This window comes from Vanellus vanellus (genome assembly GCF_965231255.1).
Source record: "Vanellus vanellus genome assembly, chromosome: 29".
NCBI lineage: Eukaryota > Metazoa > Chordata > Aves > Charadriiformes > Charadriidae > Vanellus > Vanellus vanellus.
Window position 1 is genome coordinate 1,924,058 of NC_138934.1, and position 27,743 is coordinate 1,951,800.

The 27,743-nt window shown below is 51.3% G+C and overlaps 1 protein-coding gene across 1 annotated transcript in view; it reads right to left on the minus strand.

The window, feature by feature from the left end:
- LOC309682473 (E3 ubiquitin-protein ligase rnf213-alpha-like) overlaps positions 1 to 24,462 on the minus strand; it is a gene marked incomplete at its 5' end in the record, with an annotated part of 64,410 nt that extends 39,948 nt beyond the window's left edge. The window contains 19 exons of the mRNA XM_082496563.1: positions 2,629 to 2,808; positions 7,827 to 8,028; positions 9,166 to 9,294; positions 9,438 to 9,536; positions 9,634 to 9,756; positions 9,865 to 10,051; positions 10,348 to 10,412; positions 10,701 to 10,899; positions 11,966 to 12,139; positions 14,977 to 15,182; positions 16,628 to 16,911; positions 17,051 to 17,271; positions 18,376 to 18,552; positions 18,627 to 18,695; positions 18,956 to 18,995; positions 19,442 to 19,505; positions 19,743 to 19,892; positions 24,095 to 24,153; positions 24,270 to 24,462. Of these exons, the coding sequence (XP_082352689.1) occupies positions 2,629 to 2,808; positions 7,827 to 8,028; positions 9,166 to 9,294; positions 9,438 to 9,536; positions 9,634 to 9,756; positions 9,865 to 10,051; positions 10,348 to 10,412; positions 10,701 to 10,899; positions 11,966 to 12,139; positions 14,977 to 15,182; positions 16,628 to 16,911; positions 17,051 to 17,271; positions 18,376 to 18,552; positions 18,627 to 18,695; positions 18,956 to 18,995; positions 19,442 to 19,505; positions 19,743 to 19,892; positions 24,095 to 24,153; positions 24,270 to 24,462 (2,821 nt within the window). The remainder of the gene's footprint in view (positions 1 to 2,628; positions 2,809 to 7,826; positions 8,029 to 9,165; positions 9,295 to 9,437; positions 9,537 to 9,633; positions 9,757 to 9,864; positions 10,052 to 10,347; positions 10,413 to 10,700; positions 10,900 to 11,965; positions 12,140 to 14,976; positions 15,183 to 16,627; positions 16,912 to 17,050; positions 17,272 to 18,375; positions 18,553 to 18,626; positions 18,696 to 18,955; positions 18,996 to 19,441; positions 19,506 to 19,742; positions 19,893 to 24,094; positions 24,154 to 24,269) is intronic.
- Positions 24,463 to 27,743: the final 3,281 nt, after the last annotated feature.

The window sequence follows — 27,743 nt, forward strand, 5'->3', positions numbered from 1 at the left end:
ATGAGATGCGGAAAACCTTCTGCCAAACCCACCAAAAATATCACCAAAGTTCCTTCTTGGAGGAATCACGGAGATTCAGAGTTGGAAGGGACCTCTGGAGATCTTCTCGTCCAACTCATCTCAATCGGGGCAAGGAGAATGGGGAGGACTTGCTCCACCCCACCCCCCCCCCAACCCACGTCCCAAAAAGGTCGACAAAGTTTATTTTCCGAGCAGGGTTTGGTGTCAAAAGCCACCAAAAATATTGATAAAGTTTATTCTCGGAGCAGGATTTGAATGATTTGCCCCAAAAACCAACAAAAATATTGATAAAGTTTATTCTCGGAGCAGAATTTGATGTCAAAAACCACCAAAAATATTGATAAAGTTTATTCTCGGAGCAGAATTTGACAGATTTGCCCCAAAAAACATCAAAAATATGGATAAAGTTTATTCTCGGAGCAGAATTTGACGTCAAAAAAACACCAAAAATATGGATAAAGTTTATTCTCAGAGCAGAATTTGAATGATTTGCCCCAAAAACCAACAAAAATATGGATAAAATTTATTCTCAGAGCAGAATTTGACAGATTTGCCCCAAAAACCAACAAAAATAGGGATAAAGTTTATTCTCAGAGCAGAATTTGACAGATTTGCCCCCCAAAAAAAACACCAAAAATATGGATAAAGTTTATTCTCGGAGCAGAATTTGACAGATTTGCCCCAAAAACCATCAAAAATATGGATAAAGTTTATTCTCGCAGCAGAATTTGAATGATTTGCCCCCAAAAAACCCAACAAAAATATCGATAAAGTTTTTTCTCGGAGCAGAATTTGACAGATTTGCCCCAAAAAACATCAAAAATATGGATAAAGTTTATTCTCGCAGCAGAATTTGATGTCAAAAAAACACCAAAAATATGGATAAAGTTTATTCTCAGAGCAGAATTTGAATGATTTGCCCCAAAACCCAACAAAAATATGGATAAAGTTTATTCTCAGAGCAGAATTTGACAGATTTGCCCCAAAACCCAACAAAAATAGGGATAAAGTTTATTCTCAGAGCAGAATTTGACAGATTTGCCCCCAAAAAACCACCAAAAATGTGGATAAAGTTTATTCTCGGAGCAGTATTTGAATGATTTACCCCAAAAAACATCAAAAATATGGATAAAGTTTATTCTCGGAGCAGAATTTGACGTCAAAAACCCAACAAAAATATGGATAAAGTTTATTCTCAGAGCAGAATTTGAATGATCTGCCCCAAAAAACCCACCAAAAATAGGGATAAAGTTTATTCTCGGAGCAGAATTTGACAGATTTGCCCCCAAAAACATCAAAAATAGGGATAAAGTTTATTCTCGGAGCAGAATTTGATGGATTTGCCCCCGAAACCACGAAAAATGTGGACAAAGTTTATTCTTGGAGCAGAATTTGGAGCATCTGCCCCCCAAAAAAATGCCAAAAATATGGATAAACTTTATTCTCGGCGCAGGATTTGGAGCACTTGCCCCCAAAAGCAACAAAAAATATTGAAAAATTTTATTCTCAGAGCAGAATTTGATGGATTTGCCCCCAAAACCGCCAAAAAATATCGATAGTTTGCTCTCGGAGCATAATTTGGAGGATTTGCTCCCAAGAATGCCAAAAATACGGAAAAATTGTATTCTCCGAGCAGAATTCGAAGGACTCGCCCCCCAAAAAGGTGAAAAATATCCACAAAGTTTATTCTTTCGGCGGAATTGGGAGGACTTAACCCAAAACCACCCAAAAAAAAATTGTTAAAGTTTATACTTTCAGCAGAATTTGATGGATTTGACGTCAAAACCCACCAAAAATATCCGTAAAGTTTATTCTCGGAGCAGAATTCTTGGAGGAGAACTGTCTGCAAAAAACCCACCAAAAAAAAATATCGAAAACAAAAATTTTATTCTCAGGGGGGAATTGGATGGATTTGCCCCCGCCGCCGCCAAAAAACGTCAATAAAGTTTATCCTCCGAGCAGAATTTGGTGGATTTGCCCCCGAAATTGCCAAAACCATTGAAAAAATTCCCGTTTTTAGCAAAATTGGAAGGATTTGCCTCTTTTCCTCTGGGTTTTCGTCGATCAGAGCCGGAGTTGACCCGAAGTCAACGCGTGAACCTGAGGAGCTGCGCCCACCTCCGTCTTTGCCAAAAACCCCGGAAAAACGCCCCCCAAAACTTCAAAAGAAACCCCGCAAACGCCCCCAAATTTTTAAATAAATCCCGCAAAAAACGCCCCCCCCCCCCAAAAAACTTTCCCCGCGGTAATAAATCCCGAGCGCTTTCCCTCCTTCCCGCTTCCCAAATCCCTTCAAATCCCCTCCGCCACCGACGTTTAACGTTTCCGCTTCTTTTTGTGTGTGTGGTTTTGGTTTTTTTGAACCCAAATCCTTTTTTTTTTTTAAATTTTTAAAATTTTTTAAATTTTTTTAATTTTTTTAATTTTTTTTAATTTTTTTATTTTTTTTATTTTTTTTTAATTTTTTTTAATTTTTTTTTAATTTTTTTTTAATTTTTTTTTTTTTTACATTTTCTTTGGCGTTTTTCCGTGTTGCTCCCGGTGGCCACGTTGGCTACCAAAACACAAAAGCGAACCACGCCCCCGCGTTGGCGCGTCCCCGCTTACCGCAGGTGCACAGCATCTTCTGGAACGACACCTTATCCTTCAAGATGTTGGAGAGGACATCGCAGGGGACGTCTCCCAAGAGGACGTGGTGGCCCACGAAGCCGGAGAGGGCGTAGACCCGCTCAAGGAGGATCCTGGCGCCGTCGCTGAGCTGAACGGGAAATTTGCGTTCCGATTCTCCTGCGAAATAGGGGAAGTTTGGCAATTGCCCACTGGGTTTACTTCTGAAGGTCTTCTTCCTCTTCGGGAAGAACCAGTAGCTTCCAGTTCGCGGGGTTCCGTCAGCCCACCGGTGGGGAAGGGAGGTCAGCGGTTGCTTTCTCGCTCAACCATCAAAATCGGCACCTTGGGATAATCCCAAATTTTCTTTGGGAAAGTCAATATCTGCCCTGCCTGAAAGGAAGCCCGGGGACCACCTTGGACACCACGGGGACCATCTGGGACACCACGAGGACCATCTTGGAAACCACAAGGACCACCTTGGACACCACGGGGACCATCTTGGAAACCACGGGGACCATCTTGGAAACCACGGGGACCACCTGGGACACCACGGGGACCACCGAGGAAACCACAGGGACCACCAAGAAACTACAGGAACCACCGAGGAAACCACGGGGACCACCTTGAAACCACGGGGACCACCGAGGAAACCACGGGGACCACCTTGGACACCACGGGGACCACCTTGGACACCACGGGGACCATCTTGGAAACCACAGCGACCACACTGGAAACTACGGGCACCACCTTGGAACCACGGGGACCACCTTGGAAACCACAGGGACCACCAAGAAACCACAGGGACCACCAAGAAACTACAGGGACCACCTTGGAAACCACGGGGACCACCGAGGAAACCACAGGGACCACCGAGGAAACCACGGGGACCACCTTGGAAACCACGGGGACCACCTTGGAAACCACGGGGACCATCTTGGAACCATGGCGACCACCGAGGAAACCACAGGAACCACCAAGAAACCACAGGGACCATCTTGGAAATCACAGGGACCACCTTGGAAACCACGGGGACCACCTGGGACACCCCAGGGACCATCTTGGAAACCACGGGGACCACCGAGGAAACCACAGGGACCACCTGAGACACCCCAGGGACCATCTTGGAAACCATGGGGACCACCGAGGAAACCACGGGGACCATCTTGGAAATCACAGGGACCACCTTGGAAACCACGGGGACCACCTAGAAACTACAGGAACCACCTTGGAAACCACAGGGACCACCTAGAAACCACGGGGACCACTGAGGAAACCACAGGGACCACCTAGAAACCACGGTGACCACCTTGGACACCACGGGGACCATCTTGGAAACTACGGAGACCACCTAGAAACTATGGAGACCACCTAGAAACCACGGGGACCACCTTGGAAACCACAGGGACCACCTTGGAAATCACAGAGACCACTGAGGAAACCACGGGGACCACCTGGGACACCATGGGGACCACCGAGGAAACCACACTGACCACCTTGGAAACCACAGGGACCACCTTGGAAACCACAGGGACCACCTTGGAACCATGGGGACCACCGAGGAAACCACAGGGACCACCAAGAAACTACAGGGACCACCGAGGAAACCCCGGGGACCCTCACTGTCTTCTCCTCCACAACTCCACAGCGGCGTTGAGCGCACAACAAAATAGCGTTGGGACGGGGACAAAGAAACCGAGACGTTTCTCCACTCCTGGAGATGAACCAAGAGGTTCCTCTCCGTTCCTGCAGAGAAACCAAGAAGTTCCTCTCCATTCCTGGAATTAAACCAAGAAGTTCCTCTCCATTCCTGGAATTAAACCAAGATGTTCCTCTCCATTCCTGGAGTGAAACCAGGACATTTCTCCACTCCACGAGTGAAAAACAGGACATTTCTCCACTGCTGGAGAGAAACCAAGACGTTCGTCTCCATTCCTGGAGTGAAACCAAGATCTTTCTCCATTCCTAGAGAGAAACCAAGATGTTCCTCTCCATTCCTGCAGAGAAACCAAGACGTTCCTCTCCATTATTGGCATGAAACCAAGATGTTCCTCTCCATTCCTGGAGAGAAACCAAGATGTTTCTCCATTCCTGGAGAGAAACCAAGATGTTCCTCTCCGTTCCTGGAGTGAAACCAAGATGTTCCTCTCCATTCCTGCAGAGAAACCAAGATGTTCCTCTCCATTCCCGGAGTGAAACCAAGATGTTCCTCTCCATTCCTGCAGAGAAACCAAGACGTTCCTCTCCATTCCTGGAGAGAAACCAAGACGTTCCTCTCCATTATTGGCATGAAACCAAGATGTTCCTCTCCATTCCTGGAGAGAAACCAAGATGTTTCTCCATTCCTGGAGAGAAACCAAGATGTTCCTCTCCATTCCTGGAGTGAAACCAAGATGTTCCTCTCCATTCCTGGAGAGAAACCAAGATGTTCCTCTCCGTTCCTGGAGTGAAACCAAGATGTTCCTCTCCATTCCTGCAGAGAAACCAAGACGTTCCTCTCCATTCCTGGCATGAAACCAAGATGTTCCTCTCCATTCCTGGCATGAAACCAAGATGTTCCTCTCCATTCCCGGAGTGAAACCAGGACATTTCTCCACTCCAGGAGCGAAAAACAGGACATTTCTCCACTGCTGGAGAGAAACCAAGATGTTCCTCTCCATTCCTGGCATGAAACCAAGATGTTCCTCTCCATTCCTGGAGAGAAACCAAGATGTTTCTCCACTCCTAGAGTGAAACCAAGATGTTTCTCCATTCCTGGAGAGAAACCAAGACGTTCCTCTCCATTCCTGGAGCGAAACAAGGACATTTCTCCACTCCTGGCATGATACCAAGATGTTCCTCTCCATTCCTGGAGAGAAACCAAGATGTTCCTCTCTGTTCCTGGAATGAAACCAAGATGTTCCTCTCCGTTCCTGGAGAGAAACCAAGATGTTCCTCTCCATTCCTGGAGTGAAACCAAGATGTTCCTCTCCACTCCTGGAATGAAACCAAGATGTTCCTCTCCATTCCTGGCATGAAACCAAGATGTTCCTCTCCATTCCTGGAGAGAAACCAAGATGTTCCTCCATTCCTGGAGAGAAACCAAGATGTTCCTCTCCATTCCTGGAATTAAACCAAGATGTTCCTCTCCATTCCTGGAATTAAACCAAGAAGTTCCTCTTCATTCCTGGAATTAAACCAAGATGTTCCTCTCCATTCCTGGAATGAAACCAAGACATTCCTCTCCATTCCTGGAGTGAAACCAGGACATTTCTCCACTCCACGAGTGAAAAACAGGACATTTCTCCACTGCTGGAGAGAAACCAAGACGTTCGTCTCCATTCCTGGAGTGAAACCAAGATCTTTCTCCATTCCTGGAGAGAAACCAAGATGTTCCTCTCCATTCCTGGAATGAAACCATGATGTTTCTCCATTCCTAGAGAGAAACCAAGATGTTCCTCTCCATTCCTGGAATGAAACCAAGATGTTCCTCTCCATTCCTGGAGAGAAACCAAGATGTTCCTCTCCGTTCCTGCAGAGAAACCAAGACGTTCCTCTCCATTCCTGGAGCGAAACAAGGACATTTCTCCACTCCTGGCATGATACCAAGATGTTCCTCTCCATTCCTGGAGAGAAACCAAGATGTTCCTCTCCGTTCCTGGAGTGAAACCAAGATGTTCCTCTCCATTCCTGCAGAGTAACCAAGATGTTCCTCTCCATTCCTGGAGAGAAACCAAGATGTTCCTCTCCATTCCTGCAGAGAAACCAAGACGTTCCTCTCCATTCCTGGAGAGAAACCAAGACGTTCCTCTCCATTATTGGCATGAAACCAAGATGTTCCTCTCCATTCCTGCAGAGAAACCAAGATGTTCCTCTCCATTCCTGGAGTGAAACCAAGATGTTCCTCTCCATTCCTGCAGAGAAACCAAGATGTTCCTCTCCATTCCCGGAGTGAAACCAAGATGTTCCTCTCCATTCCTGCAGAGAAACCAAGACGTTCCTCTCCATTCCTGGAGAGAAACCAAGACGTTCCTCTCCATTATTGGCATGAAACCAAGATGTTCCTCTCCATTCCTGGAGAGAAACCAAGATGTTTCTCCATTCCTGGAGAGAAACCAAGATGTTCCTCTCCATTCCTGGAGTGAAACCAAGATGTTCCTCTCCATTCCTGGAGAGAAACCAAGATGTTCCTCTCCGTTCCTGGAGTGAAACCAAGATGTTCCTCTCCATTCCTGCAGAGAAACCAAGACGTTCCTCTCCATTCCTGGCATGAAACCAAGATGTTCCTCTCCATTCCTGGCATGAAACCAAGATGTTCCTCTCCATTCCCGGAGTGAAACCAGGACATTTCTCCACTCCAGGAGCGAAAAACAGGACATTTCTCCACTGCTGGAGAGAAACCAAGATGTTCCTCTCCATTCCTGGAGAGAAACCAAGATGTTTCTCCACTCCTAGAGTGAAACCAAGATGTTTCTCCATTCCTGGAGAGAAACCAAGACGTTCCTCTCCATTCCTGGAGCGAAACAAGGACATTTCTCCACTCCTGGCATGATACCAAGATGTTCCTCTCCATTCCTTGAGAGAAACCAAGATGTTCCTCTCCGTTCCTGGAATGAAACCAAGATGTTCCTCTCCGTTCCTGGAGAGAAACCAAGATGTTCCTCTCCATTCCTGGAGTGAAACCAAGATGTTCCTCTCCACTCCTGGAATGAAACCAAGATGTTCCTCTCCATTCCTGGCATGAAACCAAGATGTTCCTCTCCATTCCTGGAGAGAAACCAAGATGTTCCTCCATTCCTGGAGAGAAACCAAGATGTTCCTCTCCATTCCTGGAGAGAAACCAAGACGTTTCTCCACTCCTAGAATGAAACCACGATGTTTCTCCACTCCTAGAGTGAAACCAAGATGTTCCTCTCCATTCCTGCAGAGAAACCAAGATGTTTCTCCATTCCTAGAGAGAAACCAAGATGTTCCTCTCCATTCCTAGAGAGAAACCAAGACGTTCCTCTCCGTTCCCGGAGTGAAACTTCATTTTCCTAGCTCATTTTTTCCCCCGCCTCTCCCATTTCCCGTCGCCGACCAAACGGCAAGGTGCCGTCGAGAAGACCTGCTCTTCCCATCCAGTTCCTTCACAACCCAAGAGCTTCTCCCAAGGAAAGCCTTCCGGGTGGGGGGAGGTGGGAAGGAGAAGGAGGGGAGGGGGACGGGGACACACTCACGGACAGCAGCAATGAGATCGCAGAGCCCCGGCGTGGTGAGGAGGTTTGCCAGGACGTGGCCGGTGGTCTCGTCAAAAGCCGTGAGATTTTCCAACGTCTTCACCTCCCAACACATTTTCTCCACCAGGACGGAAAGCACCTTCCCAGCGGCCGGTTTCTTCGTCTTGAGGAGCACGGGTGTTCTGAAGGTCAACGCCGATTCCTGGAAGGATGCCAAATTGCTCTTCTTTAGGGCTTTCGTGGCCCGGTTGATGGTTGCCAAAGCCCTTGCCCCGTTCTTCTAACCCAACAAAGATCTTCCCCAAAGAGGGGGTGGGGTTGGTTTGGTTTTGTTTTTCCCCCTCCCTTGGACCTTCCGCGGCAACGAGGCACATGAGAATGTCTTCTCGGGCACCCGGAGCGACCGCCACCCAAAGCGTCTGCTCCGAACGCGTTCTTTCTTAGGATTTATCATGGAGACACGCAACGCTTTGGGTTGGGAGGGACCTTCAAGACCATCCAGTTCCACCACACGCCCTCCACTTGTCACTGGCCACCTTCCGCTAGCCCAGGTTGCTCCGAGTCCCATCCAACCCTGGCCTTGAAGACCTCCAAGGGGTGGTTTGGATGAGGTCACCTCCTCGCTGGTGGGGTTGGGCTTATAGAACAGTTACGATTGCACAAAGGCTGAGGAAAATGTGGGGTTTGGGGTTTTCGGGGGGCATTTTTCCCCTCCCCCCCCCCCAATTTGATGGCTGAAGTGCAGCGGCGGAGTCATCTCCGAAACACAGCTCTGCCAAGAGCCAACGAGGGGCCTCCAGGATAGGGAAAGATCCGGAAGGGGATATCGGGAAGACGAAGCGGTCAAGGTTGGGAAGGCCCTTCCAGACCATCGGGTCCAACCATCAACCCAACACCGCCACCACTAAACCCCCACGTCCCTCAGCGCCGCATCTACTCGGCTTCTAAACCCTTCCAGGGATGGGGATTCCACCACTTCCCCGGACATCCCGTTCCGACGCTCCACAACCCTTTTCGAAAGCAGAAATTTCTCCTCATATCCATCTTGGAGCGACCTGAGGCCGTTTCTTTATGTTCCTCAGGAGAAAAGATCGACCCCACCACCACCACCATCACCACCTCTCCACAACCTCCTTCCAAGCGGCCGTAGAAGGTTTCTGCTTTAACGCGGAACCGGATTCAACCTCGGTTGATCTCAGCGCGGAGTTTCAGGGAGGTCCCCAAGCAGGTTCTCAACACCCCGAAGGACGCGCGTCCCTCCGCCGGCGGTAAAAGATCCGGCAAAGCCGGAGCCGTAGATGTCTCCGGTAGAAGCGTGGTGGGACGGCAGCTCTCCTACCTTGCTTTTATCCAGGGTTCTGATCCACTGGATGATGCAATTGGTGAAGGAGGTCTCCAACTCCACCTCGTACTGCTTCTCCATCGTCAGGAACACCTCGTAGAAGCCCATGAGGTGTTTGTCATGAATCTACGGCGGAGAAAGGCTTAATGGGGCGGCTGCTCTTTACCAATCCGGTTGGAGTTCCACCACCGAAACGGGGACGGCGTGGCGAAGAGCGTCAATCTTCCAACCAGCTGGAAGCGGGGAGAGAGAGGGTCTCCAGGACTCACCTGCTTCAACCACGTCTCGAACATGTTGTGGAGCAAATTCCGCCACTCCGTGGTCCAGTTGGCGCAGAGGATCTCCACCGAAAGCAGCTGCTGCCACATCTACAGAGGAAGAGCCAAACCCACCCGTTGATCTCGAGGAACGCCGGGATCTCCCGAGGGTTGAGGCTCACGTTGGTCTCCGGGTTTCGTCACTCACCTCAATGTTCTTCAGGAAGGACTTCTCATCCGCGGGTGCCTTCTGGAAGTATTTCCTCAGCCACGGCACGGTGAAACGTGAAAACTCGTGAAACCTCTCCACCGAAGCCAACTGCTGGAATTCCTTGAGAAACCCAAAGACGAGAAGAATGAACCAGAAGCTCCGGGTTCTCCACGGCTCCTAAAGAGGAGGTCAAACCTTCCTGAGGGAAACCGGAGACCTCCTTCTCACCTTGTTCTCTTGCAGAAAATCCGCTGGGCCGACGAACTTCCCGAATATCCGCAGCGTCGTCATCACGGAGCTGAACGCCACCCACTTCATCAGGTCCCCCAAGAAAAGCTTCACCAACATGTAGACCAAGTTCAGACACTGCAAGACCTCGTGTTCCTTCGTGGCCTTCAGCAGTTGCTCGGAAGACCTGCGGAGACGGGAAAGGACCAAACTCTTCTTGCGGCTGCTTTCACCGGTCCCCACCTCACCCCAACCGCCGCCGCTGGGAGAGGTGGGCAGGTTCCCGTGATCCTGGTGGGTCTCCAAGCTCTCCAACCACGGCGTGGGGTTAAGGACATGCCAAAAAAAAAAAAGCAACGGGCAAATCGTGGCATCCACCTTCTTTCTGCTCAGTGGGGGCCTTCGCCCGCCCATCCCATCCCTCCCCACCCTCGTCCCCACCGGCGTCACGGCACCTTCTCCTCTCGAGGAGCCCCCACTCACATGTCCTTGATCCAAGAGTCCACCCCGCTGTAGATGCTTTCCAAGAACGTGTTCCAATAGTCGTCCTGAAAAGAGGAGAGAGAGACGTTAAGGACCACAGGCGAGAAGGTTTCTGCTCCCGCAGCTGAGGAGCTTCCACCGGGAAACCCAAAACCGTGACGTTTTCTGGCGAGAAGAAATTATTTCCTCTCTTCCGGCCCCGACAGCCAACTCTCTTTCTCCAACTAAGTCCTTCCGTCCTGCTGAAGATCTCCGCAGGGACCATGGCCGCGTTCTGCCCCACGTTTAAGCAGCCCCCGCCCGCCGCTCCCCGCAGAGCAGAAGAAGGTCTCCCACCGGTCAGTTGTCCTTACAGGCAATTCGGACGTGTCTCTTCTGATGTCCACGAGGCGCACGTACAAACTCTCCAAGAAGAGCTGGAGCGGAAGCCAACTCTGAGGCAAAGGGTCCCGGGTGAAGTTCCTCAAGGCCACCATCTCCACCACCTTCTTTGCCAGCGGAAGGCATCTTTTAATCAAGGTCTTGTGAGTGGCAATCATCTTCAGGACTTTCCTAGGAGGGCAGGTCAAGCACGTGAGATGGACTTCGAAGGAGCAGTAGGCACGCGGGTGGCGTTTGAGGTGGCCCCGTGACTGGTGGACGCAGGGGTGGCCCCGCGTTTGACAGCGAGTGACTCTACGCCCGCTTTAAGGTCACGAGGGCAAAACTCGAAGTTCGAGTCGACCTCGACGGGTTGGAGGAGGGAGCCCGTGCCAACCTCCTGAAGTCCAACGAGGCCCACGTTCGAGGTTGGCCCAGTTGGAGGCCGCTCCGGCCCAAACCACCACAGAGGTCCTATGGTGGGGCCACGGCAACGGTTGGATGTCTCATTTGGATGAGACTTGAGGAAGAAACGTCACAGGCTGAGGGTGGTGGGACACTGGAACGGGCGGCCCAGAGAAGCTGAGTGCGCCTCATCATTGGAAGCGTTCAAGGCCAGGTGGGACGGGGCTTTGAGGGACCTTCTCTAGATCATAGAATGGGTTGGGTTGGGGTTGGGGTCGGGTTGGAAATGGCCTTCAACGACCATCTAGTCCAACCCCCCTTCAAAGATCATCTAGTCCACCCCACCTGCCATGGACAGGGACATCTTCTCCATCGTTGGAGGTGTTCAAGGTCAGGTTGGACAGGGCTTTGAGGGACCTGATCTACTGGAAGATCATAGGATGGGGTTGGGTTGGGTTGGGGTTGGGTTGGAAGGGACCTTCTAGGATCACCTTTGAAGGACAGGAACATCTTCCCCACCGTTGGCAGTGGTCAAGGTCAGGTTGGACGGGGCTTTGAGCAACACGATCTAGTGGGAGGTGTCCCCACCCACAGGTGGAGGGTTGGACAAGATGATCTTTGAAGGTTCCTTCCAACCTTTCCAACCCAACCGTCTGGATGAGACCACAGAGCAGTTGGCTCCATCCTTTCCTTGAGGTCCACCAACCTTTCCCCCCCACAGGGCAGGGCCCACGGCTTGTGAAGGAGAAGGGACAACCCCTTGAGAAACCACCGAGCAGAAGGAATGAAAAGCGTTTTGAGGAGCAGGACCGTTCCTCACCCCTCCGATGCCACCTCGGCCTTCCAGACCCACCTTTGTCTCTCTTCGTCCCTCCTCAGCTGCACGAAGGCTTCCACGGGAGGTTTGTTTTGGATAGAGGGGTCCTCCTTCATGTCCTTGATGGCGTAGAGCAGCGGGAGCAACCAGATCCACAAGGTGCCGCAGGTGGTCTGGAGACAGATCTTCTTCAGAGCCGGGAAGTATTTGCTGCCGAAGAAGAAAAAAAAAAAAAAAAAGTCCCCCAAAAGTCCAACTTTCCATAACCGACCTCTGGGACGGCGGCGGGAGACGTGTCCCAACATTGGAAGGAGTTTTCCGCCACGACCGATGACAGGAAAGAGCTCAGCTCGAGATATCTCCAGGGGAAAACCGATAGCAGAGATGGTGGACACTCTTTGGGGTGCCCCGGGGTACCCAAGATGGGCTCCACCAAGCTGGGAGCCACCAAACCCATGTCTAAACACCCTCAAAGACCTCTCAGGAGAGCCAAGATGAAGATGGGGTGGCCAAGATGGGCTCCACCACGCTTGGAAGCCACCAACCTGCATCTATGGACCCTCAAAGACCCCTCAGGAGAGCCAACATCAAGATGGGGTGGCCAAGATCAAGATGGGGTGGCCAAGATGGGCTCCACCAAGCTGGAAGCCACCAACCTGCATCTATGGACCCTCAAAGACCCCTCAGGAGAGCCAACATCAAGATGGGGTGGCCAAGATCAAGATGGGGTGGCCAAGATGGGCTCCACCAAGCTGGAAGCCACCAACCTGCATCTATGGACCCTCAAAGACCCCTCAGGAGAGCCAACATCAAGATGGGGTGGCCAAGATCAAGATGGGGTGGCCAAGATGGGCTCCACCAAGCTGGAAGCCACCAACCTGCATCTATGGACCCTCAAAGACTCCTCAGGAGAGCCAACATCAAGATGGGGTGGCCAAGATCAAGATGGGGTGGCCAAGATGGGCTCCACCAAGCTGGAAGCCACCAACCTGCATCTATGGACCCTCAAAGACCTCTCAGGAGAGCCAACATCAAGATGGGGTGGCCAAGATCAAGATGGGGTGGCCAAGATTAAGATGGGGTGGCCAAGATGGGCTCCACCAAGCTGGAAGCCACCAAGCTGGAAGCCACCAACCTGCATCTATGGACCCTCAAAGACCTCTCAGGAGAACCAAGATCAAGATGGGGTGGCCAAGATGGGCTCCACCAAGCTGGAAGCCACCAAACTGCATCTATGGACCCTCAAAGACTCCTCAGGAGAGCCAACATCAAGATGGGGTGGCCAACATGAGTTCCACCAAGCTGGAAGCCACCAACCTGCATCTATCGACCCTCAAAGACCCCTCAGGAGAGCCAAGATCAAGATGGGGTGGCCAAGATGGGCTCCACCACGCTGGAAGCCACCAACCTGCATCTATGGACCCTCAAAGACCTCTCAGGAGAGCCAAGATCAAGATGGGGTGGCCAAGATGGGCTCCACCAAGCTGGAAGCCACCAACCTGCATCTATGGACCCTCAAAGACCCCCTCAGGAGAGCCAAGATCAAGATGGGGTGGCCAACATGAGTTCCACCAAGCTGGAAGCCACCAACCTGCATCTATGGACCCTGAAAGACCTCTCAGGAGAGCCAAGATCAAGATGGGGTGGCCAAGATGGGCTCCACCACGCTTGGAAGCCACCAACCTGCATCTATGGACCCTCAAAGACCTCTCAGGAGAGCCAACATCAAGATGGGGTGGCCAAGATCAAGATGGGGTGGCCAAGTTTAAGATGGGGTGGCCAAGATGGGCTCCACCAAGCTGGAAGCCACCAACCTGCATCTATGGACCCTCAAAGACCCCCTCAGGAGAGCCAAGATCAAGATGGGGTGGCCAAGATGAGTTCCACCAAGCTGGAAGCCACCAACCTGCATCTATGGACCCTCAAAGACCCTCTCAGGAGAGCCAACATCAAGATGTGGTGGCCAAGATCAAGATGGGGTGGCCAAGATGGGCTCCACCAAGCTGGAAGCCACCAAGCTGGAAGCCACCAACCTGCATCTATGGACCCTCAAAGACCCCCTCAGGAGAGCCAACATCAAGATGGGGTGGCCAAGATGGGCTCCACCAAGCTGGAAGCCACCAAGCTGGAAGCCACCAACCTGCATCTATGGACCCTCAAAGACCTCTCAGGAGAGCCAACATCAAGATGGGGTGGCCAAAATCAAGATGGGGTGGCCAAGATTAAGATGGGGTGGCCAAGATGGGCTCCACCAAGCTGGAAGCCACCAAGCTGGAAGCCACCAACCTGCATCTATGGACCCTCAAAGACCTCTCAGGAGAGCCAACATCAAGATGGGGTGGCCAAAATCAAGATGGGGTGGCCAAGATTAAGATGGGGTGGCCAAGATGGGCTCCACCAAGCTGGAAGCCACCAAGCTGGAAGCCACCAACCTGCATCTATGGACCCTCAAAGACCTCTCAGGAGAGCCAACATCAAGATGGGGTGGCCAAAATCAAGATGGGGTGGCCAAGATTAAGATGGGGTGGCCAAGATGGGCTCCACCAAGCTGGAAGCCACCAAGCTGGAAGCCACCAAGCTGGAAGCCACCAACCTGCATCTATGGACCCTCAAAGACCTCTCAGGAGAGCCAAGATCAAGATGGGGTGGCCAAAATGGGCTCCACCAAGCTGGAAGCCACCAACCTGCATCTATGGACCCTCAAAGACCCCCTCAGGAGAGCCAAGATCAAGATGGGGTGGCCAAGATGAGTTCCACCAAGCTGGAAGCCACCAACCTGCATCTATGGACCCTCAAAGACCCCTCAGGAGAGCCAACATCAAGATGGGGTGGCCAAGATCAAGATGGGGTGGCCAAGATCAAGATGGGGTGGCCAAGATGGGCTCCACCAAGTTGGAAGCCACCAAACCTGGGTCTACGCACCTTCAAAGACCCCTCGGCATAGCACACGGCGCCCAAAGTGACACGTGGGGACAACTGAGGTGAGCCCCGGAGCTCTCTAAAGGCGCCGTTGTCCCCAAGGGAGAAGGTTGAGGGATCTAAAGTACCTTTTTCCTCTCAATTCTTTGTATCTGTCCTCGAAGAACTCGATACCCTCCAGGCGCTTCTCAGCCTTGGTCACGGTGGCCGGGGTGAGGACCATGCCGTAGCGGAAGGCGGTGTGAAAGGCGAAGAGGAGCTTGGGAAGTTTCCGGTCCTCCTTCTTCAGGCGCTTGATGATGGTCTGTACGAAGGCTCTGATGTTGTCTCCTAGCTGGACAAGGTGAATAAGGAGAAGACCTTTCAGCGGGCTGGACAAGACTTCTTCTCCGAGAAGATCCTGGACTGGGGAGGAAGACGGGAGGTGGAAGACGGGAGGTGGAAGATGAGAGGTGGAAGATCAGAGGTGGAAGATCAGAGGTGGAAGACCGGAGGTGGGAGATCGGAGGTGGGAGATCAGAGGTGGGAGATCAGAGGTGGGAGATCAGAGGTGGAAGATCAGAGGTGGAAGATCAGAGGTGGAAGATGAGAGGTGTAAGATCAGAGTTGGAAGATCAGAGGTGGAAGATCAGAGGTGGAAGATCAGAGGTGGAAGATGAGAGGTGGAAGATGAGAGGTGGAAGACGGGAGGTGGAAGATCAGAGGTGGAAGACGGGAGGTGGGAGACGGGAGGTGGGAGACGGGAGGTGGAAGACGAGAGGTGGAAGATCAGAGGTGGGAGACGGGAGGTGGAAGATGGGAGGTGGAAGACGAGAGGTGGAAGATCAGAGGTGGAAGACGGGAGGTGGAAGACGGGAGGTGGAAGATCAGAGGTTGAAGATCAGAGGTGGAAGATCAGAGGTGGAAGACGGGAGGTGGAAGACGGGAGGTGGAAGATCAGAGGTGGAAGATCAGAGGTGGAAGATCAGAGGTGGAAGACGGGAGGTGGAAGACGGGAGGTGGAAGATCAGAGGTTGAAGATCAGAGGTGGAAGATCAGAGGTGGAAGACGGGAGGTGGAAGACGGGAGGTGGAAGATCAGAGGTGGAAGATCAGAGGTGGAAGATCAGAGGTGGAAGACGGGAGGTGGAAGACGGGAGGTGGAAGACGGGAGGTGGAAGATCAGAGGTGGAAGACGGGAGGTGGAAGATCAGAGGTGGAAGATGAGAGGTGGAAGATGAGAGGTGGAAGACGGGAGGTGGAAGATGAGAGGTGGAAGACGGGAGGTGGAAGATGAGAGGTGGAAGACCAGAGGTGGAAGACGGGAGGTGGAAGACGAGAGGTGGAAGATGAGAGGTGGAAGACGAGAGGTGGAAGATCGGAGGTTGAAGATCAGAGGTGGAAGATCAGAGGTGGAAGACGGGAGGTGGAAGATCGGAGGTTGAAGATCAGAGGTGGAAGACGGGAGGTGGAAGATCAGAGGTGGAAGATCGGAGGTTGAAGATCAGAGGTGGAAGACGGGAGGTGGAAGACAGGAGGTGGAAGATCAGAGGTGGAAGATCGGAGGTTGAAGATCAGAGGTGGAAGACGGGAGGTGGAAGACGGGAGGTGGAAGATGGGAGGTGGAAGATGGGAGGTGGAAGACGGGAGGTGGAAGACCACCAAACTCTTTATTCCTGGTGCCACATGGCCACCTGGGAAGGTCCTACACGTTCTGGACAGGAGAAGACTTTGAGCTTCCCCCCTCCAAACCATCCCTCAAAAGGAAGGAGTCCCCCCGAAGGTTTTGAAGGACGTTTACCGCTTCCACGGCCAAAGCGCAGTGGATCTGAAAGCTTTCTCCTGTCTCGGTGTCCCCCAGACAGACGTTGGAGCTCTCCTTGTACCTATCCAGCTTCTTCTCCAGTTCCTCCAGGGAATACCAGGAGGTGGCGGGAGTGAAGAAGTCCCGTTCCAGATAGTCCATCTGGATTTTGCACCTGGAGGTCTTCTTCGGGTTGAAGGTTTTGGGTGTGGTCCTCCAAACGCCGCCCCCGCCGCCGCTGGGGAAACTACACTCGAGCTGTTCGAAGAAGGTCCACGTTCCTGGAGGAGATGGAAGAGGAAGAAGAATAAAAAGGAAGGAACCACCGAGGTCAGTTGAGCTTCAGGACGGGGTTTGGTGGAACGAAGACCCGTCGCCGCGGCGGCCGGTCCTAATTTTGGGGTAAATAGCGGCTCTCACCGTCCGCTTTGATCTCCGTTTGGGGTATGTTCACCACACGAAATAAGGAAACGTTTCTGTTCCTGAAGGTCTCGGGGACGTCGGAAGCCTCCAATGAAATGTGCTCCAGTTCACACTCTCGCGCTTGGCTGTAGGTGTTCACCAGAGCGTATCTGTAGAAGATGGGTCCTCCCTGGAGGTGAGAAAGGGGGATCCGGGCACTGCCCGCGATCACTCGGTCTCTGGAAGAGGGAAGAGGAGAAGCTTATCGGCTTGGGGTTGACCCCCAAGGTCAACCTCGGTCACTGGGTTGGCCACCAAGGTGAAGCTTTGTCACTCGGTTGACCATCATGGTCAACCTTGGTTATTTGGTTGACCACCAAAGTCAACCTCGGTTATGTGGTTGACCATCAAAGTCAACCTCGGTCACTTGGTTGGCCACCACGGTCAATCTCTGTCACTTGGTTGTCCATCAAGGTCAACCTCGGTCACTTGATGGTCAACCTCGGTCACTTGGTTGACCACCAAGATCAACCTCGGCCTCTTGATTGGCCACTATGGTCAACCTCGGTCACTTGGTTGACCACCAAGATCAACCTCGGCCTCTTGATTGGCCACTATGGTCAACCTCGGTCACTTGGTTGACCACCAAGGACAACCTCAGTCGCTTGGTTGGCCGTCATGGTCAACCTCGGTCACTTGGTTGACCACAAAAGTCAATGTTGGTTACATGGTTGACCACCAAGATGAACCTTGGCCACTTGATTGGCCACTATGGTCAACCTCGGTTACTTGTTTGCCCATCAAGGTCAACCTCGGTCACTTGGTTGACCATCAAAGTCAACCTTGGTCACTGGGTTGACCACCAAGATCAACCTCAACCACTGGGTTGACCACCAAAGTTAACCTTGGTCACTTGGTTGACCATGGTGGTCAACCTCGGTCACTTGGTTGACCATGGTGGTCAACCTCGGTCACTTTGTTGGCCATCATGGTCAACCTCAGTTACTTGGTCGACCACCAAGGTCAATCCTGGTTACTTGGTCGACCACCAAAGTCAACCTTGTCTACTTGGTCGACCATCGTGGTCAACCTTGGTCACTTGGCTGACCCCCAAGGTCAACCTCGGTCACTTGGTTGCCCATCAAAGTCAACATTGGTCGCTGGGTTGGAGCCACCACCAAGAGCTACGACTCCACCAGGCTGTCTCCATTTGAAGGTTCCAACCTCTGTAGGAACCTTCCATGAGGTCCTTCAGGCTGGAGCTGAACCTCCTGAAGAAGAACTGCAATGGAAACATCTCCTCAAGGTCAATTCAATCTATTTTGGGGGGGTTTTGGGGGTACCTTTTCTCCATGTTGGCGAACTGTTCGCAGAGACCGGGTTCTTTGTAGAAGACAACGCAGATGGTGGCTCGTTCGTTGATGTTAGAATGTTCTGCCAACACAGCCACAAACTCCAGGGTCATCATGTCTTCAGCCAGCGGGTGATGTCCACCAAACAGGTAGGAGCTGGGCTGGCAACTGGGGGGGGAAAGAGGTGGTGGGTCCTCCATCTCCATCCCCTCTTCCCCATCTTCACCCACTCCACCACTCACGTCCACTTTGGTGGGCTCCTTCCTGACGATCTCACGGGTTGGACGTCCCATGGGTCGTCACCTCCCGTCCTGTTGAAGATCTCTTGATTATTCCGAGGGGTTTTTGAGAAGAGCCCTCTGCCTTGGAGCAACCGGCCACCGCTCCGGTGGGAGGAGAGGATGGAGAAGGACATCCCAGGGGGTGGGATTTGAGGGGAGAAGGGACCTCCCTACGTCCAAGCTGAAGCTCCACCCCACCATAGCCCCTTCCCCTGAGGACCTGCTGGACCTCCAACCCTCCAGCTCCAACCTCAAACCCTTCGGTGATGACATCCCACCACCTAACGAACCTGCTGGAAGGTCCTGGACCTTCTCCGATCTCCTGGTCACCTGCAACTGAGGAGAAACCATCCATTAAGACCTCCAAAGAAGGTGACGAGCTGAGGTGAGGTAGAAACCGAGGTGCACCACGGAGAAGGGGAGGGGTTCCCCATGGCTTGGGCATGGTCCTCTTGGAAGAAGAGGTCTCCACCATCCCGTCCACCTCCCCCAGCGCCGAGATAGGGCCCCGCAGAGGACGGGGATGGGCAGCGAGACCGGTAGGGTGAGGACAACCACCGGGCACGGCCCATCATGGCCTCCTCCCTTGTCCTCCTGCGCTTTGGGCAGGAAACCCAGGAGGTTTTTGGGTGGGGTGTCACCAAGAACGTCCCCCACCCAACCAGCTCTCATCACCCGGGACCTCTCCCGCCGTGACTGATTGATCCCTCCAAAAAAAAAAAAAAAAAAAAAAAGAAGACAAGAAGACGCCGTGACCGAGAGGAAAACACCCTCACCGCTTCCCGGATGGTGGTTGAGGTTCTCCTTCTCCACCTTCTTCGCGCCACCCGGGACCTTGGCCTGGAGAAAAGAAAAAGGGGCGGATTTGAAGGAAACCGCCCCCCCCAAAAAAAAATACAAACCAACCAAAATTAATGAAGTTTGAACGCCGAGAACTCAAAAGAGCCGGGTAAGGTCTTCTTCTGCCCCTTCCACTTGTAGAAGGTTGAGCTCCGAAATCCAAACCAACCGCGTTCTCCTGGTACGGAAAACTCAACCGTTGGCCTCCAAGAGCTTCCAAAGCCGCAATGGACTCACCGGACTCTGGAGATGCTTCTGCTCCTCCGTTGCCGATGTTCCTTTTGGATGGACACCGGTGTTTTGGTAAGTCTCCTCCTCCACCAAGTCCCAACCGTGCGCCGGGACCTGCTGGAGCTGGAGCTCATCTCGTGGTGGGACCTCAGGAGCCTGAGAAGGAGGAGAAGCAGAGTCACCACCGGTCAAGAGAGCTTTCGGAAGACCGTTGGTGTCACCTCCCAACGCGCCGTGGCCAAAGGGTCTGACTCCTTCAAGAGCAGAACCCGACCAGCGTTGGACCTCTTGGGCCACGCCAACCCCTCGGAGATACCACCCAAAGTTCACTGCAAGCACACGCCTGGACCAATATCCCCATTTTTTGACTTAAAACGGCCTCGTTTCTTCCTGACGGACCTTTCCCATGGAGGAGTGTCCCGGCTCTGACCAGGGATGGAGTTTGCTCCGAGTCGGCCCCTCCGGTGTTGGGTTGTGGCTACAACAGCACCAAGAACTGGGGGACGTTGGTGGTTCTGGACCTCTCCATCTCCACCTCCACCTCCACCTCCATCTCCACCTCCATCTCCACCTTCACCTCCATTTCTACCTCCACCTCCACCTCCATTTCTACCTCCACCTCCACCTCCGTCTCCATCTCCACCTCCACCTCCACCTCCACCTCCACCTCCACTTCCACCTTCACCTCCACCTCCATTTCTACCTCCACCTCCACCTCCGTCTCCATCTCCACCTCCACCTCCATCTCCACCTCCATTTCCACCTCCACCTCCACCTCCATCTCCATCTCCACCTCCACCTCCATCTCCATCTCCATCTCCACCTCCACCTCCATTTCCACCTCCACCTCCACCTCCACCTCCATCTCCATCTCCACCTCCACCTCCACCTCCATCTCCATCTCCACCTTCACCTCCACCTCCATTTCTACCTCCACCTCCACCTCCACCTCCACCTCCATTTCCACCTCCACCTCCACCTCCACCTCCATCTCCATCTCCATCTCCATCTCCATCTCCATCTCCATCTCCATCTCCATCTCCATCTCCACCTCCACCTCCATCTCCATCTTCACCTCCACCTCCATTTCCACCTCCACCTCCATTTCCACCTCCATCTCCACCTCCACCTCCACCTCCATCTCCATCTCCACCTCCATCTCCACCTCCACCTCCACCTCCACCTCCATCTCCATCTCCACCTCCACCTCCACCTCCACTTCTACCTCCACCTCCACTTCTACCTCCATCTCCACCTCCATTTCCACCTCCACCTCCACCTATATCTCCACCTCCACTTCCACCTCCACCTCCATCTCCATCTCCACCTTCACGTCCACCTCCATCTCCATCTCCATCTCCATCTCCACCTCCACCTCCACTTCCACCTCCACCTCCACTCCCCCAGAGAAGGTGGTGGAGAGGTCAGGAACAGGGAAGAACCGGGTGGAGGACCCCAACTGGTCAACGAGCTGCTCCCCCTAACGGCCACCTCACCAAAAACAATTAAAAAATGAGGAATTTGGGGGCGGTTGAGGATTATTTGGGGTTTCGGAGGGTCCCGGCGGCGCCGGCTCAGAGATTTCTGCCCCAAATGTGGCGTTTTCTTTAATTTTTCTCACTTCCCCCTTCACCCGCACGAAAACACTCTTCGTTTGGGCCTCCCCAACGCTTTCACTTTCACTTTCACTTTCCCCTTGGTGGAATGAGGTTAACGAACCCAACCAACGGCGGGGGTGGGAGCCGGCCAGGCGCTTGGCCGGTACGGAGGGGTTCACATCCCCAAAATTGGAGAAAAATGGAGAAGATTGGGGGGAAAAAAAAAAATGGAGAAAAATCCGAGAAGATCCGAGAAAAATGGGGAAAAAATCGAGAAAATTGGAGAAGTTTGGAGAAAATTGGAGGAGATTGGAGAAAACCGGAGAAGATCGGAGAAAACTGGAGAAGATTGGAGAAAATTGGAGAAGATTGGAGAAGATGGGACAAAATTGAGAAAATCAGAGAAGAGTAGGGAAAATGAGAGAAAATTGGAAAAGATCAGAGAAAATCGGATAAAATGGATAAAACTGAAGAAGATTGTATAAAATTGAAGAAGATCAGAGAAAATTGGAGAAGACTGGAAAAAAATGGAGAAAATCAGAGAAAAATGGAGAAAATTGGAAAAAATGGAGAAAATTGGAGATTGGAGAAAATTGGAGAAGATCGGCGAGGATTGGACAAAATTGGAAAAAATGGAGAAAATCAGAGAAGATTGAGGAAAATGAGAGAAAATCTGAGAAGATTGGGAAAAAAATGGAGAAAGTCAGAGAAAATTGGGAAAAAATGGAGAAAATTGGGAAATAATGGAGAAAATTGGAGAAGATTGGAGAAAACTGGAGGAGACTGGAGAAGATCGGAGAAAATTGGAGAAGATCAAAGAAGATCGGAGATGATTCGACAAAGTTGGAAAAGATTGACAAAAAATGGAGAAAATTGGAGAAGATCGGAGAAAACTGGAGATGACTGGACAAAGTTGGAAAAGATTGTCGAAAACTGGAGAAAATTGGAGAAAACTGGAGAAGATCGGAAAAGATTGGACAAAAATGTGGAAACTGGAGAAGATTGGAGAAAACTGGAGAAATTTGGAGAAGATTGGAGAAGATCAGAAAAGATTGGACAAAATTGTGGAAAACTGGAGAAGATTGGAGAAGATTGGATAAAATTGGATAAGATTGAAGAAAACTGGCGAAAATTGGAGAAAATCAGAGAAAACTGGAGAAAATGGGAGAAGGTCGGAAAAGTTTGGACAAAATTGTGGAAAACTGGAGAAGATTGGAGAAGACCGGAAACAATTGGACAAAACTGCAGAAAACTGGAGAAGATTGGAGAAAACTGGAGAAAACTGGAGAAAATTGGAGAAGATCAGAAAAGATTGGACAAAACTGCGGAAAACTGGAGAAGATTGAAGAAAACTGGCGAAAATTGGAGAAGATCGGAGAAAATTGGAGAAAATGGGAGAAGACCGGAAAAGATTGGGGAAAACTGCGGAAAACTGCAGAAGATTGGAGAAAACTGGAGAAAACCGGAGAAAATTGGAGAAAATTGGAGAAGATCGGAGAAGATCAGAGAAGATCGGAGAAGATCGGAGAAAATTGGAGAAGACCAGAAAAGATTGGACAAAATTGTGGAAAACTGGAGAAGATTGGAGAAGATTGAGAAAAACTGGAGAAAATTGGGGAAGATTGGAGAAAACTGGAGAAGATTGGAAAAGTTTGGACAAAATTGTGGAAAACTGGAGACAGATTGGAGAAAATTGGAGAAAACTGGAGAAGATCGGAGAAGATCGGAGAAGATCAGAGAAGATTGGACAAAATTGTGGAAAACTGGAGAAGATTGGAGAAAATTGGAGAAGATCAGAGAAAATTGGAGAAGATTGAAGGAAACTGGTGAAAATCGGAGAAGATCGGAGAAAACTGGAGAAAATGGGAGAAGACCAGAAAAGATTGGACAAAATTGTGGAAAACTGGAGAAGATTGGAGATGATTGGAGAAGATTGAAGAAAACTGGAGAAAATTGGGGAAGATTGGAGAAAATTGGAGAAGATTGGAGAAGATCGGAGAAGATCGGAGAAGATCGGAGAAGATTGGACAAAATTGTGGAAAACTGGAGAAGATTGGAGATGATTAGATATGGTTGGACAAAATTGGAGAAGATTGGAGAAAACTGGAGAAAATTGGAGAAAATTGGAGAAAATGGGAGAAGACCGGAAAAGATTGGGGAAAACTGCGGAAAACTGGAGAAGATTGGAGAAAACTGGAGAAAATTGGAGAAGATCGGAAAAGTTTGGACAAAATTGTGGAAAACTGGAGAAAATTGGGGAAGATTGGAAAAATTTGGACAAAATTGTGGAAAACTGGAGAAAATTGGAGAAAATCGGAGAAAACTGGAGAAGATTGGAAAAGTTTGGACAAAATTGTGGAAAACTGGAGACAGATTGGAGAAAACTGGAGAAAATTGGAGAAAATTGGAGAAGATTGAAGAAAACTGGAGAAAATTGGAGAAGATCGGAAAAGTTTGGACAAAATTGTGGAAAACTGGAGACAGATTGGAGAAAACTGGAGAAAATTGGAGAAGATCGGAAAAATTTGGACAAAATTGTGGAAAACTGGAGAAAATCGGAGAAGATCGGAGAAGATCGGAGAAGACCGGAGAAGATGGGACGAAACTGGAGAAGAGACCGGAGAGCGCCGGGAGAAAACTGTGGCAAACTGGAAAATTTGGGCGACCAACTGCGCGAAATCGCAGCGAACTGGGAGCCACTGGGCCAAACTGGTCCCCGGGGGGGGGGGGGGGGGAGGGGTTCCTCCGGGCGACGCCCACCTTCTCTCCGTGGTGGCACTCCATAACCGTGTCCCCTCCGGTGTCCCCATCCGACGGCTCTGGGGAGGGAGGATGGGGGGGGGGGGGGGGGCGGGGCGTGAGGGCGGGGCCGGGCGTGGTTTTGCCGGATTTGGCCTCGTTTTGGGGCCGGCCCCGCCCCCACCCCCGGGTCTACCTGGTGGGGGGTGGAGGACCTCCCAAGAGCCGTTGTCACCGTCGTCACCGTCGTCGTCACCGTCCCGGCGGGGGAGGGGCGCCGCGATGACATCATCGGCCGCCGCGATGAGGTCAGCGGCGTCGCCCCCCCCTGGGGCGGGGGGGGGGGAGGGGGGAGGGGGGGGACCTCCAGGGCCACCGGCGCCCTCCATGGTGGCCACCGGGGCCGAGAGGGCCACCGGGGGGGGAGGGGGAGGGGGGGGGAGGGCGGATTTGGGGCGAAAAAGGGCGGTTTGGGGAGCTGCGGGGCGAGAAACGGCGGGTTTGGGGTGAGAAACGGCGGTTTTGGGGCGAGAAACGGCGGTTTTGGGAAACTTTGGGGTGAGAAACAGCGATTTTGGGGTGAGAAACAGCGATTTGGGGCACTTTGGGGTGAAAAATGGTGATTTTGGGCTGAGAAACAGCAATTTGGGGCACTTTGGGGTGAGAAATGAGGATTCGGGGAACTTCTGGGCGAGAAAGCGGTTTTTGGGGTGAGAAATGGCGATTTTGGGAACTTCTGGGCGAGAAACAGCGATTTTGGGGTGAGAAACGGTGATTTTGGGGAACTTTCAGGCAAGAAACCGATTTGGGGTGAGAAATGGCGGTTTTGGGAAACTTTGGGGTGAGAAACAGCGATTTTGGGGTGAGAAATGGCGATTTGGGGAACTTCCGGGCGAGAAACCGATTTGGGGTGAGAAATGGCGGTTTTGGGAAACTTTGGGGTGAGAAAGAGCGATTTTGGGGTGAGAAATGGCGATTTGGGGAACTTCCGGGCAAGAAACAGCGATTTTGGGCTGAGAAATGGCAATTTTGGGAACTTCCGGGCGAGAAACGGCGGTTTTGGGGACCGTTGAGGCAAGAAACCGATTTGGGGTGAGAAATGGGGGTTTTGGGAAACTTTGGGGTGAGAAAGAGTGATTTTGGGGTGAGAAATGGCGATTTGGGGAACTTCCGGGTGAGAAACAGCGATTTTGGGGAACTTTGAGGCAAGAAACCGATTTGGGGTGAGAAACGGCGATTTTGGGAGCCGTGGGGGGAGAAATAGCGATTTTGGGAACTTCGGGGTGAAAAACGGTGATTTTGGGCTGAGAAACAGCGATTTGGGGAACTTCCGGGTGAAAAATGGGGATTTTGGGATCTTCAGGGTGAAAAACAGTGATTTTGGGGTGAGAAACAGCGATTTGGGGCACTTTGGGGTGAAAATGGTGATTTTGGGCTGAGAAACAGCGATTTGGGGAACTTCCGGGTGAAAAATGGCAATTTTGGGAACTTCAGGGTGAGAAACAGCGATTTTGGGGTGAGAAATGGCGATTTTGGGGAGCTTTGAGGCAAGAAACTGATTTGGGGTGAGAAATGGCGATTTTGGGAAACTTTGGGGTGAGAAACAGCGATTTTGGGGTGAGAAATGGCGATTTGGGGAACTTCAGGGCGAGAAACAGTGATTTTGGGCTGAGAAACAGCGATTTTGGGGAACTTTGGGGTGAAAAACAGCGATTTTGGGAACTTCGGGGTGAAAAACGGTGATTTGGGGGCAAGAAACAGCGATTTTGGGGCACTTTGGGGTGAGAAACGGCAATTTTGGGAACTTCAGGGGGAGAAACAGCGATTTTGGGGTGAGAAATGGCGATTTTGGGAAACTTTGGGGTGAGAAACAGCGATTTTGGGGTGAGAAACGGCGATTTTGGGAGCCGTGGGGTGAGAAACAGCGATTTTGGGAACCTCAGGGTGAAAAACAGTGATTTTGGGCTGAGAAACAGCGATTTGGGGCACTTTGGGGTGAAAAATGGTGATTTTGGGCTGAGAAACAGCAATTTGGGGAACTTCTGGGTGAAAAATGGCAATTTTGGGAACTTCAGGGTGAAAAACAGTGATTTTGGGGTGAGAAACAGCGATTTGGGGCACTTTGGGGTGAGAAATGGCAATTTTGGGAACTTCAGGGGGAGAAACAGCGATTTTGGGGTGAGAAATGGCGATTTTGGGAAACTTTGGGGTGAGAAACTGCGATTTGGGGAACTTCAGGATGAAAAACAGTGATTTTGGGGTGAGAAACAGCGATTTGGGGAACTTCCGGGTGAAAAATGGCAATTTTGGGAACTTCAGGGTGAAAAACAGTGATTTTGGGCTGAGAAACAGCGATTTGGGGCACTTTGGGGTGAGAAATGGCGATTTTGGGCTCAGCAAAAGCGATTTCAGGAGCTTTTGGGCCGAGAAACAGCGATTTTGGGGGCTTTTGGGTGGAGAAACGGCGATTTTGGGCTCAGAAGGGGCAATTTTGGGAGCTTTGGGGGCTCAGAAACGGAGATTTTGGGTTCAGAAACAGCAATTTTGGGAGTTTGGGGCGCAGAAACAGCAATTTTGGGGTTTTGGGGCTGAGAAATGGTGATTTGGGGTTCAGAAACTGCAATTTTGGGGGCGTTTGGGCTCAGAAAGAGCAATTTTGGGGGCTTTGGGGCTCAGAAACGGAGATTTTGGGCTCAGAAACAGCGATTTTGGGAGTTTGGGGCTCAGAAATAGCGATTTTGGGTTCAGAAACAGCAATTTTGGGAGTTTTGGGGCTCAGAAACTGAGATTTTGGGCTCAGAAACAGCGATTTTGGGAGTTTGGGGGCTGAGAAACAGCAATTTTGGGCTGAGAAACAGCAATTTCGGGGCTTTGGGGCTCAGAAACTGCAGTTTTGGGCTCAGAAATGGCAATTTCAGGAGCTCTGAGGCTCAGAAATGGAGAATTTGGGCTCAGAAACAGCGATTTGGGGAGTTTTGGGCGCAGAAACAGCAATTTTGGGAGCTTTTGGGCTGAGAAATAGCAATTTTGAGTTCAGAAACAGCAATTTCGGGGCTTTGGGGCTCAGAAACTGCAGTTTTGGGCTCAGAAGGAGCAATTTTGGGAGTTTTGGGGCTCAGAAACTGAGATTTTGGGCTCAGAAATGGCAATTTCAGGAGCTTTGGGGCTCAGAAATGGAGAATTTGGGCTCAGAAACAGCGATTTTGGGAGTTTGGGGCACAGAAACAGCAATTTTGGGAGCTTTGGGGCTCCGAAACTGCAGTTTTGGGCTCAGAAGGAGCAATTTTGGGAGCTCTGGGGCTCAGAAATGGAAATTTTGGGCTCAGAAGGAGCAATTTTGGGCGCTTTGGGGCTCAGAAATGGAAATTTTGGGCTCAGAAGGAGCAATTTTGGGAGCTTTGGGGCTCAGAAATGGAAATTTTGGGCTCAGAAGGAGCAATTTTGGGCGCTTTGGGGCTCAGAAATGGAAATTTTGGGCTCAGAAGGAGCGATTTTGGGAACTTCGGGGCTGAGAACCGGCAATTTTGGGCTCAGAAACAGCGACTTTGGGATCTTTTAGGCTGAGAAAGTGCGATTTTGGACGCTCCCGAGCGGAGAACCCTCAATTTCAGGAGCTTTTTGGGCCGAGAACCCCCAATTTTGGGGGGGGGGGGTTGGGCTGAGAAACAGC